The sequence below is a fragment of the Raphanus sativus genome, chromosome 8 (assembly GCF_000801105.2).
Source record: "Raphanus sativus cultivar WK10039 chromosome 8, ASM80110v3, whole genome shotgun sequence".
Lineage (NCBI taxonomy): Eukaryota > Viridiplantae > Streptophyta > Magnoliopsida > Brassicales > Brassicaceae > Raphanus > Raphanus sativus.
The window spans coordinates 21,810,873-21,829,428 of NC_079518.1; the positions used below are offsets into that span (position 1 = coordinate 21,810,873).

Below are 18,556 nucleotides of genomic sequence, written 5' to 3' on the forward strand. Positions count from 1 at the left end.
TTATATACTACAAACTGAAAAAACACCAATTTCATTCTTGTGTCGTTAAATTTTTATATGTTTATTTTGTTAAAACAAACACATGATGCAGGGGTGAAGTTCTAGTATACCCTAAAAGTTAACTTATCTAGACCTATCATTTAGATTTGAGGGGCATGATTTTTTAAAAATTAAGTTAATTAATATTTAAAATTAGAAATAAACTTTTAAAAATTTTCTAAAATAATATTTAGATTTCAAACTAAATCTTTGAAAAAAATATTTTGAAAAAAATAAAATTGATAAATTTATTATTCAAAACTAGCAAAAAAAAAATTAATTGTTTTATTATTATTTATCTAAATAATTATTTATATATAATATATATATATAAAGTAAGAAACCAGAGTCTTTACCTTTTAATAAAAAAATTGATCATTTTCTTCTTTGTGTGCTCTTTTGGTGAAAACCCATTAGTATCATTTGAAAGAACTGTAATTTAAAATATCTTTTTAATAAAATTTAATTCAAATTTAGTAAGATATTCATAAATATATATTTATAAAAGGTTTCCTAAATGTGTAAGAAATGTGTTTTAAATACACATTTATGAAATTTTCCTAAATTTTATAAAAGTACTATATATATATTTATCAATATCTTTCTAAATTTTAGGAAGATATTATACATATTAGGAAGGTATTCTTAAACTAAAATTCAGTAAGATATCCTACACATTCAGGAATGTCTTTTTAAAATTCAGATGCAGTAGAACTTTTATAAAGTAATTCTTAAAAAACATTTGAAAACAAAAAAATTGAAAAAAAAATCAAAAAAATGTTTCAAAATTTTATTTCTCAAAATTTGTATTTTAAAATTTTTATTTTTTCGAAAATATTTGTATCACTCGGATGAGAGAAAGACAAGAAGAAAGCTGAGAGTGTCAGAGATAACCAGCCCTTGCATAGCTGAAGTAGACTTTTTTCTCAAAATTTTGTTCTATTATTCAAACTTGAGGTGGTCTGGGGAACCAGACCGAAACAGAACAACCAATGTAGTACAGAATCCTATGAAAGGATCTCGCTATCTTAGCTAGTGAATAGACATTACATTTTCAGTGCGAGGAATAAAAGAAATCGTAAACTCCTGAAATCTACTCTTCAACTTCATTAGTTTCTGCAATTCTGTAGAAAAGCTCGGCCATGCTTCTGGATTTTTGATCATCGAAATGAGTTCCTTGCTGTCTGTTCCAAATGATTGGCATGTTGAATATTTTAGCATACACTCCCTCGCGTCATGTTTCCAAGAACCATCGGTCAAACACATTTATGTATTCGTCCGTATTGAAGTTTGTGTTGTTGCTGAATCATCATTTTTACGATTTTCTGCATACCAAGCATGGCACTGAGATTCTGCATGTCTTATAATTTCTAAAGGATCCCTGTCAATCCCTCCAAGAGTTTATCATTCATTCCCTTCCAAATGTACCACAGTATCCACAGATATGGGTCCTTATCCAGCTCAGGATCTTCTATATCATTTTTTTTTCCAGAATAGGTAATCCATATTCGTAAACTGACTCTCAGTCGGAAAGATTACTAGCAGTGTCGGAGTCGTTGCATGTGCCCATGTCTGAAGTGCGGGAGGGAATTCAAATAGTGCATGATTGATGGTCTCATCTTCTGCCCTACAACGAGGGCAATGATTATCACATCGCATATGGCGTTGATTTTAAGTTACTTGTCACACTGCTAGTTGACCAGATATGGCTTGCCAGATAAAGTGTTTAATCTTCGAATGAGTTTTTATCTTCCAAGCAAAGGCTTGAAGTTTTGTAATACTTGGTTGTGGGCTCTCTGGAGGACCTTCTCTCATTAAATTTGTTGCCACCCAAGGCCTACTGTATTCATGGATATGTGTGAATATTTTATCCATTTTGTCCAATACAAGTAAATCTACAAAACATTATACATACTTGTTTTTTATTTTTTTCTTTAAAAATACATAATATAAAAGATAAACTAGAAATTAATGAAACTAGGTGTTTTATGAATATTTAAAATTAATATTTTTTCTTAAAAACAAATATTTTTAGAAAATTTTTAATTTTCAATGAATATTTTATATTTTATTGATTTTATATTTATAAGTAATTTTATAAATAGAATTATATGTTAAAATAATAATTATATAAGATTATACATTTAAAACTCTATATTTAGTTATATATATACATCTATATGTACATAAGTCGAGCGGATCAGATATCCGCCTCTAATTTTTTTAGTATTTGTGATTTTCTTTGCTTAAATGGATATTGATTTTTAATATTTACTTTGCTTTAGAGACTTACAAATATCCAAATATTTCGGAACGAATCAAGACAAATAATAAATTGAATCAAGTTTAACGGATAAAATACACAGTCCTAATATAGAGTGCAAAGGGAGAGACAACCACCACCGCATATCCACAAATTTATATTTTTACGTTTTCATTTTAAACAATTAATTATGCATCTCTATCATTGCCAATAAATCTAACAAGTATTCAACCCATATTAACATCAACACTATGCACCGTTTAATGATCATGCAGTAAACATGTTGCAGTAGCTGGGAGTCATGTAAATATGCTTATATGCGGCTGAAGATATTCGTCATTCCTTAGTTTTGTTATTTCACAAGCATTAACACGAACATCGGGGCTTCCAGCAACTCAAAACATCCAAATATTTCAAAATCCACCAGCAACATAGTAAGTCCACCCAGTTTTAGCCTACATGCATCACCAATCGCGAGTCATTTGTAAAAATTGACACACCATGTAACATAAGCCAAAATAAAAAGGACAATGATTCTAATATATCAGTCAGATGATAAATGTATCAATGAAAGATAACATCTCGAGAAGAAATGACATGAGTAAGATATCCCCATAAGACAATAAATATGTTGCAAAAAGAAGTGTTTTCAAAAAAAAAAAAGTGTCCCACAGCATTAAAAATAAGTCGACATGATATGGTACAATCATCCAAAATATTGTAACCCATTTTATTTTATCCACTAAATAAATTTTATTATCATTCAATGAAATATCATTTCAAGAATGAGTTAAAGTACTCTTCTTCAGTTCTTCTTCTTTTTTGTTGCTTATCTGCATGGCGACAATATATAGTAGTACCAAATGTAAAAAAGGAAGAAACTTTTTATTATTTTTTTCTGAAAATAACCAAAAGTACATGACTAAAGAACCTAAAATAAGAAAAAAAAGCCCTAATGGGAAGAGGGACCCAAATAGGAGTTAGTAGATCTTGACGTGGCAAGTGCAGCGAAGTAGAGGAAGGAAGTAGCGATCGTCGTAGAAGCCCAAAATGACATCAGAACACTCATTTCTCATGTTGACGAAAATGTTGCAGCATTGGTCAGTTACACGAAATCTCCCTGTGTAGTAACTTAGCTCTATCTGTTGCTTACATACTGCAGACGGCCCAAATTCGGCCATGCAGTTAATGAAATGTCCCCACGGATTCCAATTCTGATAATGAGGCCATGGAGTTGATGGCGTTGTTGGCTCTGTTGGAGGGGATTGTGCTGGGATTGATTCGTGTGGCGGTGGTGGAGAGGGAATGATCTAAAAATATAAACATCAAAGGCAGAAATCTCATGCAAATGGTTTTAGTTTATTATCTCATAAACAAATATAACATTCATCATCGTTAGAGATATTATAAGGTTTTTGGCCAAAAAGGTTTTAATTTGAAGTGATGTTTTCAATATTCAGTATTCAAAGCAAAAATAATATTTGGTGTTGTTCTTAAATTGTGCTTATTATAAGTGAAAAACTCTTTTATTGTTGCCTTCACTTTTCACTAATATAAACAGGGTTGTGATAAATATTTTGTAACTTATATTAATTTATTTATGCATTATGCCTAAATGTCATATAGACTGAAACGAGCAAATATCAAACAAAAATTATTGCTAAATTATATATTTGACGTTAACAATATTATACTAACCAGAGTGGAGGTTTTAGGAAGTGGGGGAGACTGATTTGGAGTCAGAGATGATGGGTTAGGAGGTGGAGGAGACTTTTTTAGAGCTGGACGCGGAGGTGATGGTGTAGGTGATGGCGGAGACTTTTTAGGAGTCGGTGGAGGGGATGGTTTATAAGGCGGAGGAGACTTTTTTGGAGCTGGAGGCGGAGGTGAGGGTTTAGGAGGCGGAGGTGATGGGTTAGGAGGTGGAGGAGACTTCTTTGGAGTTGGACGTGGAGGTGAGGGTTTAAGTGGTGGCGGAGCCGTCTTAGGAGCCGGGGGAGATGACGGAGTTGTTGGCTTTCGTGAGGGTGGTTGAGGAGGTGAAGGGTAACTAATAGAAATGGCGGCTCCAGATCCGTTGTTATGGGTACATTTCCATACTTTGGAATCTCCGAAATTGAAATTACCAGCGTATAAGTGGGGTTGTGGTTGGCCGGCATTCATCAGCTTCTCCTCATTAGAGACTTCTGAAGGTTTTGGCCAACCTCCCATCGCTGTGGACGGTGAAACAATGACACAGAGGAGAGCTACGACGACGATAATGAGGCTTTTCATTGTTGACTGTGTGCGAAATGAATTGAGTGTGAATGAAACTTGTGGAATGGGATTATATAGAAAGGCGTTTCTTTTAACCTATTTTTGCGGTGCATATAGATTTCAAAGTATATTTTACCGGATCGTATCAGATACTGAAACTGAATCCTCGTTAAAATATTTTTCTCTGGTTATTTTTGAAAATATCAATCGCGTGGTTTTCTATGAAATGTGTTGAAGATTTGATTATGTCAACAGAAATATAATGTAAAAACGAAAAAGAAGCTAAGAACTGTTTAGAAAATAAGATATACCTGTAGAAGTGAATATGTTGTTTTGGGGGAATATGCTTTCTATTGTTACCTTCTAACTTCTGTTAATCATGACAAGGATAAAATAAACCCTAGAGGCGAATTTTTCTTCTTCCTGTTCTTCAGCATAAAATAATATAACCAAAATGAAGAAACTCAAAAAAAGAAACAAAAAGAAAGTAAACTGTCTACACATGCAGACGTATACGGGCCTTCTTGCTCAACCAGAGCCTAAAATACAAAAACTAGTTTTGCGGTAAAATATTTTACAAATTTGTTAAACATTAAATTGATATCTTATATAAAATAGAAGTCATGAAATGTATTTCTTTAATGCTAATAATACATAATCAATCTTCTTTAAATAGTATTTAATTTTTTTATTTTTTTTTGTTTTGAATCATTCGTAAATGTTTTCTTCTATCTTTGTAATAATTTCTAGCTTTAATAAACTAATGTCTAACAATAGTAAGTTATGACATTTTCTTGATGTTAAAAATCTAACTACTTCATGATAATTATTTTTTAATCATTATACTTATTTTTCTTTTATTTTGGTCAAAAATGAAAAAAAAAATACAAAAAATAAGTCATCCAAGTTTTAAAAAAAAAACTGAAGAAAAATGCTTTAAACTCTTAAAAAGTGACTGTTAAAAAAGAACAAAAACAGTTTTTTTCTACAAGTGATCTTTAAGGCTTTACAGATTTCTAAAGCTTCAAAAAATTGATCGGTATTTTTTTTGTTTTTATGGCTTTACACAACCACAAAGCCTCAACAACGTAAGTACCAATCAGACCTTGTATTAGTTGAACACTAAACTTTGAGCTCTAGTGTCTTGATCACATCAAGCTCCGTTGGTCCTCCCAGAGAGATAGGTTCTGTAATATCATACATGTATCAGTGTATCATCATATGCTCACCATTAATAAACACATTTTCCAAAGAGTAATGTTTTTACAGTGTAAATATCCCATTGCAGCTTTGTTGGAAGATATAGTAGCAATGCAAGATTTTACAAAAATTTCTTAAAAACAGTGATCTTCATATATTTCAAGACCTAACCAAAATTCTCTAACAACATTCTAAAGAACATGATAAATATACATGTTGACCTAATTCATAAATATGAATTTGTAATGCTGCTGACAAAAAAAGAAGACCTAATTCATAGTAGGATTGGTTCACAAATGTACCACTTGGTTCGTAAAAATGGGACTGAAGATTATCTAACTATATTATGGTACTTTTAGGGAATTATTTATAATGGTCAAAAACAAAATTCCTATCCAAAAACTTCTAAAGGAAGAGGCTTGTCATTAAGCTCATAAAAAGCAACAATAACTACATTGAAGACCACCATTGTGTTGGTATAAATCAAATTATTATTCAGAACAGATCATGTTTAAAAGAAAAGAAAAAAAAAACCTTCGCAAAAGTTTAAGCAATGGTGGTATACCGAAAAAGAAGCTACACCTTTGGTGAGAGTATCAAGAACTCCACTGGACTCAATAATTCATGAGAACTTTTTTCTTGGCTTCTTTCTCATGACTCAAAACATACCAAAATTCAGAATCTAAACGAAACAGATAATGGGAATCACCAACTCCTGTGTGAAGAAACCAAGATGATAACAGAAATGAAAAAAAAAAGACTATTTTTTTTTTATTTCATTCAGACATGATGAGCGTAATATAGCTTTTGAAACGCATCTTCCCCTTGTGGGAGAGGGATTTAATTCATCAACAGGACCTGTCGAATACAAGAGCTCGGTCCATTGTGCTCAGCCTGTTAAGCTCGGCTCGTAGTACTCAGCCCGTTATGCTCGGCCTGTTAAGGACGACCCTTTCAGCTTATTAGTTCAAACCAACTTAAGGGCAGGCACAAGGAAAGGAAGATCGAGTATAAAAGGAGGATGCCAGACACTAAAAAGAGCATTGAAAAACATACACATAGATTGACGGTGCGAGTTAAGGTTGTTTCCTCTGTTTAACTTTACTCTAGCGGACTGAACTTGTCATTTGACTCACTCTTACCTACGGCTTTCCCAATTTTTAAGAGAACATCATTGTGATCTTTCTCTTGTTTGATCAAGAAAGTGTCTTTTAATAACCCACAATCGATCTCGTTGATCTTGTTAGAACCCACCAAACTCAGATTCAATGGATATGAATTTACCTGGAATAGAGTCACTCTAAATTAATTAAGGCCCATACAAAATATTGTACAAGGCTGCTTATTTTGTTAAGTCGTGAGGGTGACATGTTCAACACTACAATCACACCTTACATCAAGACATCTAACCAAATGTCATTTACACCACTTATTTTCCCTTTGGAATGTTGTGCGAGGTGGCATGTTAGCTCTCACCAGTCTATTAGAATGTTAATAATGCACGAGTGTTTTGAGTCGAATTGAATGTGGCTTTTCAATCAGGTTGTCTCCAGACTATTTAGACTCCGTGTAATTTCTTTAGTTAAAAATATAGTATTTGAGTATTTTATCTTCTTCTTTTTAGAGGTGTTAGTGAAAAATACATTTATAATGATTATCAAATTTTTGAAAGTCTATAGTTATTGCCTAATCAATTCTAATATTCTTATAAAATCAAGTGTTATTAGTTTGATGATTTTTTAATGACATAAAATCCATTGTTATTCAAAAAAATCTATATTCATCTCTCACTAACCCTTTTTCCATCCTTTATATTAAATTTGGAGTATCTCGAATATATATAAAGTCTCAGACTAATCTCTAAATATAATTGCAATCCATGGAATAGTCTTTTCAAAATATTTAAATAGGTCGAAAATAAAGTATTTAAATGGACCGAAAACAAAGGTTCATGTACATACAGATGTCTAGAACAAAATGTCCTAATCACACTCTACAACGTGTACCAAGCCCACCCTCTTACCATTCAACCACAAAGCTCCGGACATGCATTTCATCTTTGAAAAAGGGTTTAACTCATCCTAAATACACAGTTCTAATCACTCTTCTTAGTGCCACCATTTTATCTTTAGACGCGAATCCTTAGCATAAATTTTGAGTCGGTTTAGGTTTGTCACTAATTGTTAGAACAGTCCAAATCATGTTTAAAATTTTCAGAAACTAAACGAATTTGTTAATATATGTTCATGACGTATACCTAAGTTCCCATAGATTAATATTAGACTAGCAAAGAAAATGATACAGTATGAGTTAGTTTTGTGCGAGCGAATGTTCTAAATTAAATAACGTGAGATTGAATCCGGTCTGAAAGTCATAAGTCAAGTAATAGAACAAACCTGAAAATTTCTAAAACTGTTGAAATTGGAAAATACGATTTTCCTGAAAAACTAAGTGAATTTTTTTTGGAAAAAGTAGTATTCTATGAAGAAAAGAATAAAGTTGAACAAAATTCAAGAGCAATTCTATTGAAGAGTTCTCAACTAAAATATCTCAAAATATTTTTATGTGTATGTATATATTATATGTGTATGTAATTGTGGAGCTCTAAGATTTACGGGAAACGTAACCCAAAATATGTAATTTCAGATTTTTTGAGTTACATATCCCGTAAATCTTAAAACTCTACAATTATATAACATATACATACACATAAAAGTATTTTTAGATATTTTGGTTGAGAGTTGTTCAAAAAAAAAAAGAAGATATTTTGGTTGAGAACCTTTCAAAGTTGCTCTAAGATTTTAACCCTGGACATCTTTTAGTTCGTCATAAATGGTTGTTTGACCTTAACTTGCTTTTTGGTCATCACCTTAAATTGTTTGTGTATTTTATTCTGCAAACGGCACATTATTCGTTCAGAAAATTTGCAAAATAAATATAATGTAAGAAATAAATAGTTATTTATTTTCTCACCACAGAAAACATTATCTCCAGAGAGAGAGACTAAAGGAAGGACAATTGGGAGACGTGGACGCACTGTAAGCCCGTCAACAGATTTCCTTGATATATCTCCTAATCTCTTTACTTCCACACCACAACACTTGACTGATCTTTTCTCTCATCCTCAGACGCAACAAGCAGCTTGTTGCAACACACACAAAAAATGGCTCAAACCATGCTGCTTACTTCCGGCATCTCTGCTAACCATTTCTTGAGGAACAAGAACCCTCTGGCTCAGCCCAAAGTTCACCATCTCTTCCTCTCCGGAAACTCACCGGTTACTCTACCATCTCGAAGACCATCGCTGGCTCCTCTCGCTATCTTCAAACCCAAAACCAAAGCTGCTCCCAAAAAGGTATTCAGAGACCCTTTTACTTGTTCAACAAGAAACACATCTCATGTCATGATGGTAATGGTAAGATTGTTTTATATATTCTAGGTTGAGAAAGTGAAGCCAAAGGTTGAAGACGGTATCTTCGGAACGTCTGGTGGGATAGGATTCACGAAGCAGAACGAGCTCTTTGTGGGTCGTGTTGCTATGATCGGTTTCGCCGTAAGTCCCCTCTATTTTTCTGTTACACACAAACTTTTGTTACAAGGAAGAAGAATATTTGATATGAAATTTGGGTTTTATGAATAGGCATCGTTGCTAGGTGAGGCGTTGACTGGGAAAGGGATATTAGCACAGCTGAACTTGGAGACAGGAATACCGATTTACGAAGCAGAGCCATTGCTTCTCTTCTTCATATTGTTCACTCTGTTGGGTGCCATTGGAGCTCTTGGAGACAGAGGAAAATTCGTCGACGATCCTCCCACCGGACTCGAGAAAGCCGTCATTCCTCCCGGCAAGGGCGTTCGCTCTGCCCTCGGTCTCAAAGAACAAGGTTCTGAAACCGTATTGCTCTGCCAAATTTGATATTACTGAACCGTAGTATCTAATCTATTAATGTTTGTTGTTTGGTTGTGTGAAGGTCCATTGTTTGGGTTCACGAAGGCGAACGAGTTGTTCGTAGGAAGGTTGGCACAGTTGGGAATAGCATTTTCACTGATTGGGGAGATTATTACCGGGAAAGGAGCATTGGCTCAACTCAACATTGAGACTGGTATTCCAATTCAAGATATCGAACCACTCGTCCTCTTGAACGTTGCTTTCTTCTTCTTTGCTGCCATTAATCCTGGTAATGGAAAGTTCATTACTGATGATGGTGAAGAAAGCTAAACTCTTTATGTACTTTCGAGTTAGTAGTTTGGGAGACCATTATCATGTTGAGACAAAAGGAAATGGACAATTTAAACTATTGTAATACTTAAATCCTTTTGTTTTAACTTGCTTTTTTCTGATTATATCCCTAGTTCCTTTACACCTAAGTGACTGATACCATTTAAACATAATATTTAACTGACAGAACTTTGAGATTCGAAAAGAAAATTATAGCTTACGATCAAACCGTGGTTGAAAATCAGAGACATAGGCTAATTTGATTTTCTACGCAATATTATATTAAGAAGAATTGATCGTCTTCTTATATAAGTGAAAACCAAACTCTTTCGCATTTCCACAATGATTCATCCTTAATCATAGAGATCTTGTGTTACATTCCAGATTCAGAATTGTAGATCTGGTTCTAGCGAGTTTATAGAGAAATCTGGAAAAGAAGAAGAGTAGTAACTTTAGTGGTTAGTACAGTTAAGTATTGTTTTACCGAACATAATAAATAAAATGGTGTAGCCCAACGGTGTGTTCATAAGCGGAAATATGGTCATTTAAGTCTTTTGAGTTTTGACTATTTGAAATCAAAAAGTTTAATATCAAACCATTATTTATAGAATTTTCTTCCTTAATTAATAGTTGATTTGGCAAATTAACAACAAAAAATCAACCGTTAAATCGTAAACAATTCTAGTTAGTTTTATATCAATTATTCTCGCCACTAAACCTGAAAAATTCAAAATCTCCAAATTTAAACTCTAATTTTGAGCAAAATTGATTTCTGACAATGGAAAAAAGATTTCTGGTGATATTAGTAGATTATATATATATATATATATATATATATATATAGTCAAATAAACTATATATTATACAAAATACATAAATATTTAAATTTCAAAATTTGAATTGATAAATAATAAGAATTTAATATTTTAGGTTTAAAATTTTCATTGAATTTGCAAAAATGATTATAAATTAAAAAAATATTAAAAGTTCCATACTGAAAATTTGTTATCAATGATTTAAATTTTTCTTACAAACAATATAATTGATCATAAAATCATAAGAATATGAAATTTTATTTAATAAATACTCATATTAAAAATATATACTATACATCAATGTTAATATCATTTTTAGTAAAAATCCTAGTATATATGCTCTCTAGGAAACAACGTAACTAACCAAGCATCAAGTGCACTGGTCGAATCTGCCTGCCGTCCCCCTCCGGTTTAAAAATGATCGGCTAATAACAAGTCAAGACGCCAAAAAGTGTGTCGAATCTTCGCTTCTTCTCACCAACTAAGCAGCGTTTTCATCAATCTCTCTGCTTCGTCGCTGCTTTCAGACGAAATTCCATGTCAGGTATGTCTAAAATACCCAGATTTTAAATTGTTTGTGTTCTGTCTCGAATTATGCTTCAGAGTTTTTATTTGACGAAAATTTTGAAATTGTGAAGTTATGGGCGTTTATGGTGAATCATTTGTGGACTATATATATTTTAAGTAGTTTAAAAGTTTTGTTCTTTATGTGTGTTGTGTCAGTGTGTCTGGTTCTTGTTAATTTATGTGGGTTTACAGATAATCAAGAACCGAACTTTGTGAAGGAGGAGAGTGTGGTAGGTATTCCATCTCCACTCTTGAAGCTCAAAAGCTGGCAATGGTGGGTTCTTGTATCCATCAACATCTTCTTCCTTATCGGTGGCCAAGCTGCTTCAGTCATTCTCGGTAGGTTTTACTACAACGAAGGTGGAAACAGCAAATGGATGGCCACTCTTGTTCAAACCGCTGCTTTTCCACTCCTCTATGTCCCGTATTTGCTTCTTCCTTCTTCTTCTTGTTCGCTCAAAACCATGGTCTTGATTTACGCTCCTCTCGGTGTCATCGTCGCTGGAGACAACATGTTGTACTCTGTCGGACTTCTCTACCTCTCCGCGTCCACTTATTCGCTCATTTGCGGTACTCAGTTAGCGTTTAATGCGGTCTTCTCTTATTTCATCAATGCTCAGAAGTTCACTGCTTTGATTCTCAACTCGGTGGTTCTTCTCTCTTTCTCTGCTGCTTTGATTGCCCTCAACGATGATTCAGACGCTCCTTCTGGTGTCCCCAGGTCGAAGTATATTGTTGGGTTTGTGTGTACACTCGCCGCATCAGCTCTCTACTCTCTACTCCTCTCCCTTATGCAGTTCTCATTCGAGAAGATTCTGAAGAGAGAGACGTTCTCAGTAGTTCTCGAGATGCAAATCTACACTTCTTTAGTGGCGACTTGTGTCTCTGTTATCGGGCTATTCGCGAGCGGGGAATGGAGAACGCTGCATGGAGAAATGGATGGGTATCATAAAGGTCAAGCCTCTTATGTACTGACTCTGCTCGGGACAGCGGTTACGTGGCAAGTGTGTTCTGTAGGAGTGGTGGGTTTGATATTTCTGGTGTCCTCCCTATTCTCAAACGTTATTGGTACGCTTTCTCTAGCTGTGACTCCACTTGCTGCTTTGGCTGTGTTCCGTGATAAGATGAGTGGCGTTAAGGTTATGGCGATGCTGATCGCTCTTTGGGGTTTTGCTTCTTATGTTTACCAGAATCATCTTGATGACTTGAAAGTAAGACGAGCTCGAGAACAAGCGCTTGCCAGTCGGGTTGATCCGCCTTGTTAATTCAGGCAGTGCATTTGCTTTAGGTTGCAATACTTTTGTGGTTTAGATTAAGCAACAACTAGACCTTGACCCGCGTGCCCGCGCGGGTGTTCGTTTTCGATTTGAAATGTTATGATATTATTCTTTTAGGTTTTGTAATTGTGATATTAATTTTTTTTATATTGTCTGCTAATATTAAAAGGGTAAATGATGAATTACATTAGATATTTAGTTGAATATTTTTTTTAATCATATAGTTTGTTTGTGGTAGTGTGTGGAATTAGAAGATGTAATGATTTTTCTGTGTTTTTAATCATATAGTTAAACTTACATTCTCCAAAAATTTTGTGTTTTGTTTTTCTTTTTTACTAATTGTAAATGATGTATTTAAATAATTGATCGTATTACAGTGTCTGCTTATTATAATTTTCTTTTTACGTTAAACCATGTATTTTATGACGAAGATTAAAACAACTTAACAAACTCAACATATTCTTGTAATTAGAAAGTTCTATACAATGAAAACAATTTCTTTATAGATATAAAATACAAATAAATAAATAGCTATGACTAAGGATGCCATTTTTAAAATTTTAAATTACGTATACATGTTCATAGAAAATACAATGATTTATAAAATTTTATATGAAAAATTTAACATATAAAAACAGTATATAATATAGTTAATTTTTTTCATAATTTTATTAATATTAAAATAGAGATGGGTTTGGTTTGTATCAAGTTAATTGATAAATATCCATAAGACTAATATTTGAAGGCCCATATTGTGAAAGTCCATTGTGTAACCGTTTTTTCCGGGAATTGTAACAAAAATAGGGGTGAGCAAAAAACACAAACCGAACCGAACCGACCCAACCAAAGTTAAACCGACCCAAACCAAACCGTGATCTTTATATAATCCAATTGGTTCATGTTATTTCCAACCGAATGGCTTAGTTTGGTTGGGATTTAAACCGAACCAAACTGAACCAAACCGATAACCCAATAAATTTTTATCTATAATATATATATATTAATTTATTGTAAATTTTAGTTTAAGTTTTGTTTTCCATTTTTTTAACTTCCATATATTTTTGAAATTTATTTTGAAAAAATTCAAATATGATTCAAATAATACTATTATATATATTCTCTAATTTTAATACCTAAAGATTGTACTCAAAACAAAACCTAAAAACTATAAGCATCTAAATTGTAGCCGTCTCGTCTCGTTTTTTTCCAATATCCATTGTCTAAAAGTAAAATTATGTAACAAAGTTATTGTTTGGTATTTTGAGTTTTTGGATACATTGTTTTCTGACTTTTAATATTAGATTTTTAGCTAAAAATGTTTATATTCCCACGCTATCTTTTATAGTTCACATGCCCAAACTACACCGAACCAAACTAAACCATAATAAAGTAAACCGAACTAAATCTAAACCGAACCAAACTAAATCTAAACCAAACCGAACCAAACAAAATCCAAACCGAATCCAAACCAAAGCTACATTGGTTTTAATTAGGTTGAGTTTTATATAATCTAAATTAACCAAACCAAACCGAACCCAAATCAAATCCGAAACTAAACCGATATGCCCAAAATTGACATATTCATCTAGAAAATAGAAATAAGACTTTACTTGGGATTTGTATTCATGAGTAATAATCTTGTGACTGTTTTGTTTCTAAAATGGCATGAGTAAATATATTAATGTTTATAATTGTTGTGTAGTTTGTGCAGTGGGCTCTTTAGAGGACAAATCATTTTTACTTCAATCAAGACATAGGATTATTACTTCAATCAAAATAAATACCCATTAAAATGTTGTAAAAGACTTCGTGGGCTCTGCGTTAAATGATTTTAAAATGGGCTCGGCGTGAAGTGAGGTGATTAATGTAAATAATTTCTTGAATTAAAATCAGTGGCAGTATGTGGTAAATAATAAGAAGAAGTAGGGGTTAGTTTCCATTTGTACTTCACTTTTAATAGGATAGATGACTGTTTTGTTTCTAAAATGGCATGAGTAAATATATTAATGTTTATAATTGTTGTGTAGTTTGTGCAGTGGGCTCTTTAGAGGACAAATCATTTTTACTTCAATCAAGACATAGGATTATTACTTCAATCAAAATATATACCCATTAAAATGTTGTAAAAGACTTCGTGGGCTCTGCGTTAAATGATTTCAAAATGGGCTCGGCGTGAAGTGAGGTGATTAATGTAGATAATTTCTTGAATTAAAATCTGTGGCAGTATGTGGTAAATAACGAGAAGAAGTAGGGGTTAGTTTTCATTTGTACTTCATTTTTAATAGGATAGATAAAATTGTTACTCGTTAGGACAAGCTTCTATTCTTGTGTCATATTGTTTTAAAAAATCAGATATTTTGTACGATCAAATTTAAATATACTGGTTTGGTATCCAAATTGCATCAGCACACAAGAATATATCAGTAAGAAGAAGGTCCAGCCAAACGTAAACTGTCAAGCTGTCGATTCAATCATTTAAATATAAATTGAGTTATTGAAATTTCTAATTGATTTATCATGGAAAACCTATTTATATAGAGAAGAATTAAAGAATTTCTAGACCATTCCATGATTTTCTCATAATTTTTAATATCATAATAAATTTGCGTAAAAAAACTATCCCGTAATAATAACTATATAGAGACTCCATGCTTCCCAAAACCACAACCTATAACCTTATAGACATAAATGATTGTTTCAGGGCAAAGAGTTCTAAACAATGAGAACCAACAAAACAACATAAAAAAAAATTATATCAATAGAGATTTAAAATAAACTAACACATCTATTTTGCGTATAGATAACTAAAATTTTTTTTATATAAAAGCTTCATATTTGCTTTTAGAATAGATGAATCTCAAATGAGATAATCTTCATATTAATCCAAAAGCACCACGCAAATTGGTTAAGCACAAAATAAACTTATATTGTTTATTTTTATCATATATACCACAAATTTTAAATAATTTACAAAATACCATTATTTTTTTAAAATATGTGTGTTTTTACTCATACATCTTCGTCATCATAATCTATTTATGAAATTGTTATTTTCATTAGTGATGGAAAACAGATCAAACCCACCCTGTTGGGGATTGACTTTTTTATTGTAATTCAAAAATCCGATCCAAAAAGAGAAAATAGTTGAATCGCCCCACAAAAATTTACGGGTAACTCATGGTTAAAAGTTAGGCATATGGTTAAAATTTAGGCACATATTCTCACCAAATCTAAGTAATATATTCAAAATTTTCGTATAGAAGCTCCACCAACCACCATACTAGTTTTGAAATTGAACATTTTGTGAGTTTTCTTAGCAGCCTTCTAACAAATCTACTTACTTTTCTTTGTAAGCAGAATGCATCAAGTCGATTTTTCGGGAAGTCTCTATAAAAGCGAAAATATTTTTAGCATTTGACCAAACTTATATAGGAATTTGACTTTTCATAGCATACTTCTAGAAAATCTTCATACATGTCAAAAGATATTTTTTGATATATCACAAAAATTATGTTAATGTTAGTTTTGCAACTGACAAAAATTATACACAATTAATAATAATTGATTTATTAGCATACTTGGGGAGACATATTTATAATGAGAAGATTTCCTATGAATTATGCTCGTTTTTTGTTCTGAGGTTTTGGTCAAACTAGTGGTTTCAAAAGCATATTTATAGGAAATTCGTCTAATAAAGAGATTTTTTTTCCAGAAGTCTACTTGTATGACATTAAATATTTCAAGTACAAAACTAATCTAAGAAGACTTCTTGTTTGTGAAACTTCGGATACTTCATATGATAGTAATAAAACTTCATAGAAAAGTCTTATGTGAAATAGTTTTTAAAATTCAATATTTTGGTCAACTGCAAATTTAACCTTATTATCACAGTAGGCTTATGGAACTCTGCTATGACAAACTCGTTTTTTTTTTCAAATACAACAAAAATCCAATAATTTTTTTTTTAAAAACTTCTCAAGAATTTGACATTTCATAGTAGACTTATGGGAAAATCTCCTTATATGTTGCAAGAAGTTTTTGATATATCACAAGAAGTATCTAATATATCATAAGAAATCTACTCATGTTAGTTTTGCAACTCACATCAATAATAAAACACTTAATTAAAAGTTAGTTAATATAGTATACTTTGGGATAAGTTTTATGGTGAAAAGACTTCGTATGAAATTTACTCGGTTTTTGTTATGAGATTATGTCAAATCTCTGATTACGAGACTTGTCCAAAAATCTTTTAATTGGAAAACTTCTCTATAAATCTACTTGTATAAAGTCAAACATGATCAATTTCAAAACTATCCTAAATAATACCTTTTACGACACATTGAAAATTTCATATGATAGTAAGAATACTTCTTCTAAAGTTTTCTCATAACATATTTTTCAAGAATTATTCAATAATAAAATTAGGTTTTTTTCAAGATTTTAGTTAATTAAAATTAACATTTTATCCGAGAAGATATCTAAAGAAATCAGTTATGAGAAACATGATTTTTTCAAATAAAAAATTAATCCAATAATTTATGGAAAATATTTCTCTATTATTTCGTTAATTTGCAATGCAAAAATAATCTAAGAAGAAGACTATTCAATAAGTCTGCATTTTTCTTTGAAATCTTTCGGTGCATATTTTTTGAAAATTCTCAACAGTTTTGAGAACACTAATTTGATTACACTTTTTTTTCCAAATTCAAAATAAATTTTCAATTTCCTTGTTCATTTATGTGTATTTTTCAATTGTGTAGCTTCTGAATGAATTATATAGCTTAATGTTCTATAATAATGAAATTAACAACATTATTGTTTATTTCTGGTTGTAGTTATTAAAAGAATGAGTTATAAAACTTAATGTTTTATAATAATGGAATTGACAATATTTGTGCTGTTCTAGTTGTCGTTCATAAGAGCAAACGTTTTGAGAAGTTCTTCTAAAATACTTATGAAGATTTTTTTTTGTTATTTAGTAAAGTTACATTTTTTCTAAATTTAAAATAAATGCTTAAGATTTAAGATTTATTTTTTATAATTTAATTTATTTATGTATATATTTTTAATTGTGAAGGTCATAGATAAATTTTGATAATTTGATGTCTTTTTTTGTCAGCAGCGTTACAGACTCATATTGACTCTGTGAACCAAACCGGAGGATCCGCATCCATGTGAACGACGTAAGACGATTGCTTTCTTGCACTGCGTGCTAGACTGTCCGCCTTCTTGTTATTCATCCTTGGTACATGGATAATCTTCGTAGTAGTAAAACTACTCCTTAGACTCCTTATTTCTTCTAAATAATTTGCAAAGGCTGTCCATTCTTTTGGTTCTGAAACCATCTTCACCAACTGCGAACAATCCATTGCAAAAGTAACATTATGCTGTTTTAAATTCCTCATACACTCCATTGACCAAATTAGGGCCTCAATCTCCACGTGTAGTGGAGATAGACTCGCCCTCGTATTTCTCGCTCCCAACAACCCCGCAAATCCTGACAGTGTACTGTACCATCCCTGACCCGAAAACTTATCCTTGTCCTTCCATGATCCATCCGAGAAACACCATCGACCTGTAATAGCTGGTACTGGTGGTACCACTAATGCAGTAGTCGATTCTACTCTATGAACGCTGGACGTTTGCGCTTCTGCCCAGAGTCGTGCCTCAGTTTCGGCTATCTTAAGAGTATCATGTGGATCAATATCCAAATTACTGAAAACCTTATTATTTCGTGCCTTCCAAATATACCATAATATCCATGCAAAGTGATGGTCATCAATTACTGGTGGAACCCGCCAGACTAAATAATCCATATTCGCGAATAATGAATTGCTGGGAAAATTCTGTGGGTTCGATGGGATCCTCGAGAGGGCCCAAATTTGTGCTGCTGGTGGGCATTCAAAAAAGACATGAT

At 32.2% G+C, this 18,556-nt stretch overlaps 3 protein-coding genes across 4 annotated transcripts; 2 read left to right on the top strand and 1 right to left on the bottom strand.

Annotated features, from left to right (window-relative positions):
* Window positions 1-3,168: 3,168 nt before the first annotated feature.
* LOC108821189 (uncharacterized) lies at window positions 3,169-4,616 on the bottom strand. Its single transcript, XM_018594236.2, has 2 exons — window positions 4,001-4,616; window positions 3,169-3,612 (listed from the first exon to the last, which is right to left on the bottom strand). The coding sequence occupies exons 1-2, from the start codon at window positions 4,574-4,576 to the stop codon at window positions 3,283-3,285; spliced, it is 906 nt and encodes a 301-aa protein (XP_018449738.2). The 5' UTR covers window positions 4,577-4,616; the 3' UTR covers window positions 3,169-3,282.
* Window positions 4,617-8,833: 4,217 nt separating this feature from the next.
* Window positions 8,834-10,102, top strand: LOC130498319 (photosystem II 22 kDa protein, chloroplastic-like). The gene is made up of 4 exons (XM_056991573.1): window positions 8,834-9,113; window positions 9,198-9,311; window positions 9,399-9,642; window positions 9,730-10,102. The coding sequence occupies exons 1-4, from the start codon at window positions 8,922-8,924 to the stop codon at window positions 9,975-9,977; spliced, it is 798 nt and encodes a 265-aa protein (XP_056847553.1). The 5' UTR covers window positions 8,834-8,921; the 3' UTR covers window positions 9,978-10,102.
* Window positions 10,103-11,038: 936 nt separating this feature from the next.
* LOC130498748 (probable purine permease 11) lies at window positions 11,039-12,842 on the top strand. 2 transcript variants are annotated; one of them, XM_056992311.1, is made up of 2 exons: window positions 11,039-12,427; window positions 12,550-12,842. In XM_056992311.1, exons 1-2 carry the CDS (start codon window positions 11,443-11,445, stop codon window positions 12,558-12,560), a joined length of 996 nt encoding a protein of 331 aa, XP_056848291.1. In that variant the 5' UTR covers window positions 11,039-11,442; the 3' UTR covers window positions 12,561-12,842. The 2 variants fall into 2 exon arrangements, with proteins under 2 accessions (XP_056848291.1, XP_056848290.1); XM_056992310.1 differs by having other exon boundaries at window positions 11,053-11,336; window positions 11,552-12,842.
* The last annotated feature ends 5,714 nt before the right edge of the window (window positions 12,843-18,556 follow it).

What these genes read in the sequence shown, in the direction of transcription:
- LOC130498319 (XM_056991573.1), top strand. Translation starts at nt 8,922, where the DNA reads ATGGCTCAAACCATGCTGCTTACTTCCGGCATCTCTGCTAACCATTTC. An exon ending in TTGCTATGATCGGTTTCGCC is followed by an intron (nt 9,312 to 9,398) that starts GTAAGTCCCCTC and finishes TTTTATGAATAG; the next exon opens with GCATCGTTGCTAGGTGAGGC. An exon ending in CCTCGGTCTCAAAGAACAAG is followed by an intron (nt 9,643 to 9,729) that starts GTTCTGAAACCG and finishes GGTTGTGTGAAG; the next exon opens with GTCCATTGTTTGGGTTCACG.
- LOC108821189 (XM_018594236.2), bottom strand. Translation starts at nt 4,576, where the DNA reads ATGAAAAGCCTCATTATCGTCGTCGTAGCTCTCCTCTGTGTCATTGTT. An exon ending in TTCCTAAAACCTCCACTCTG is followed by an intron (nt 3,613 to 4,000) that starts GTTAGTATAATA and finishes TTATATTTTTAG; the next exon opens with ATCATTCCCTCTCCACCACC.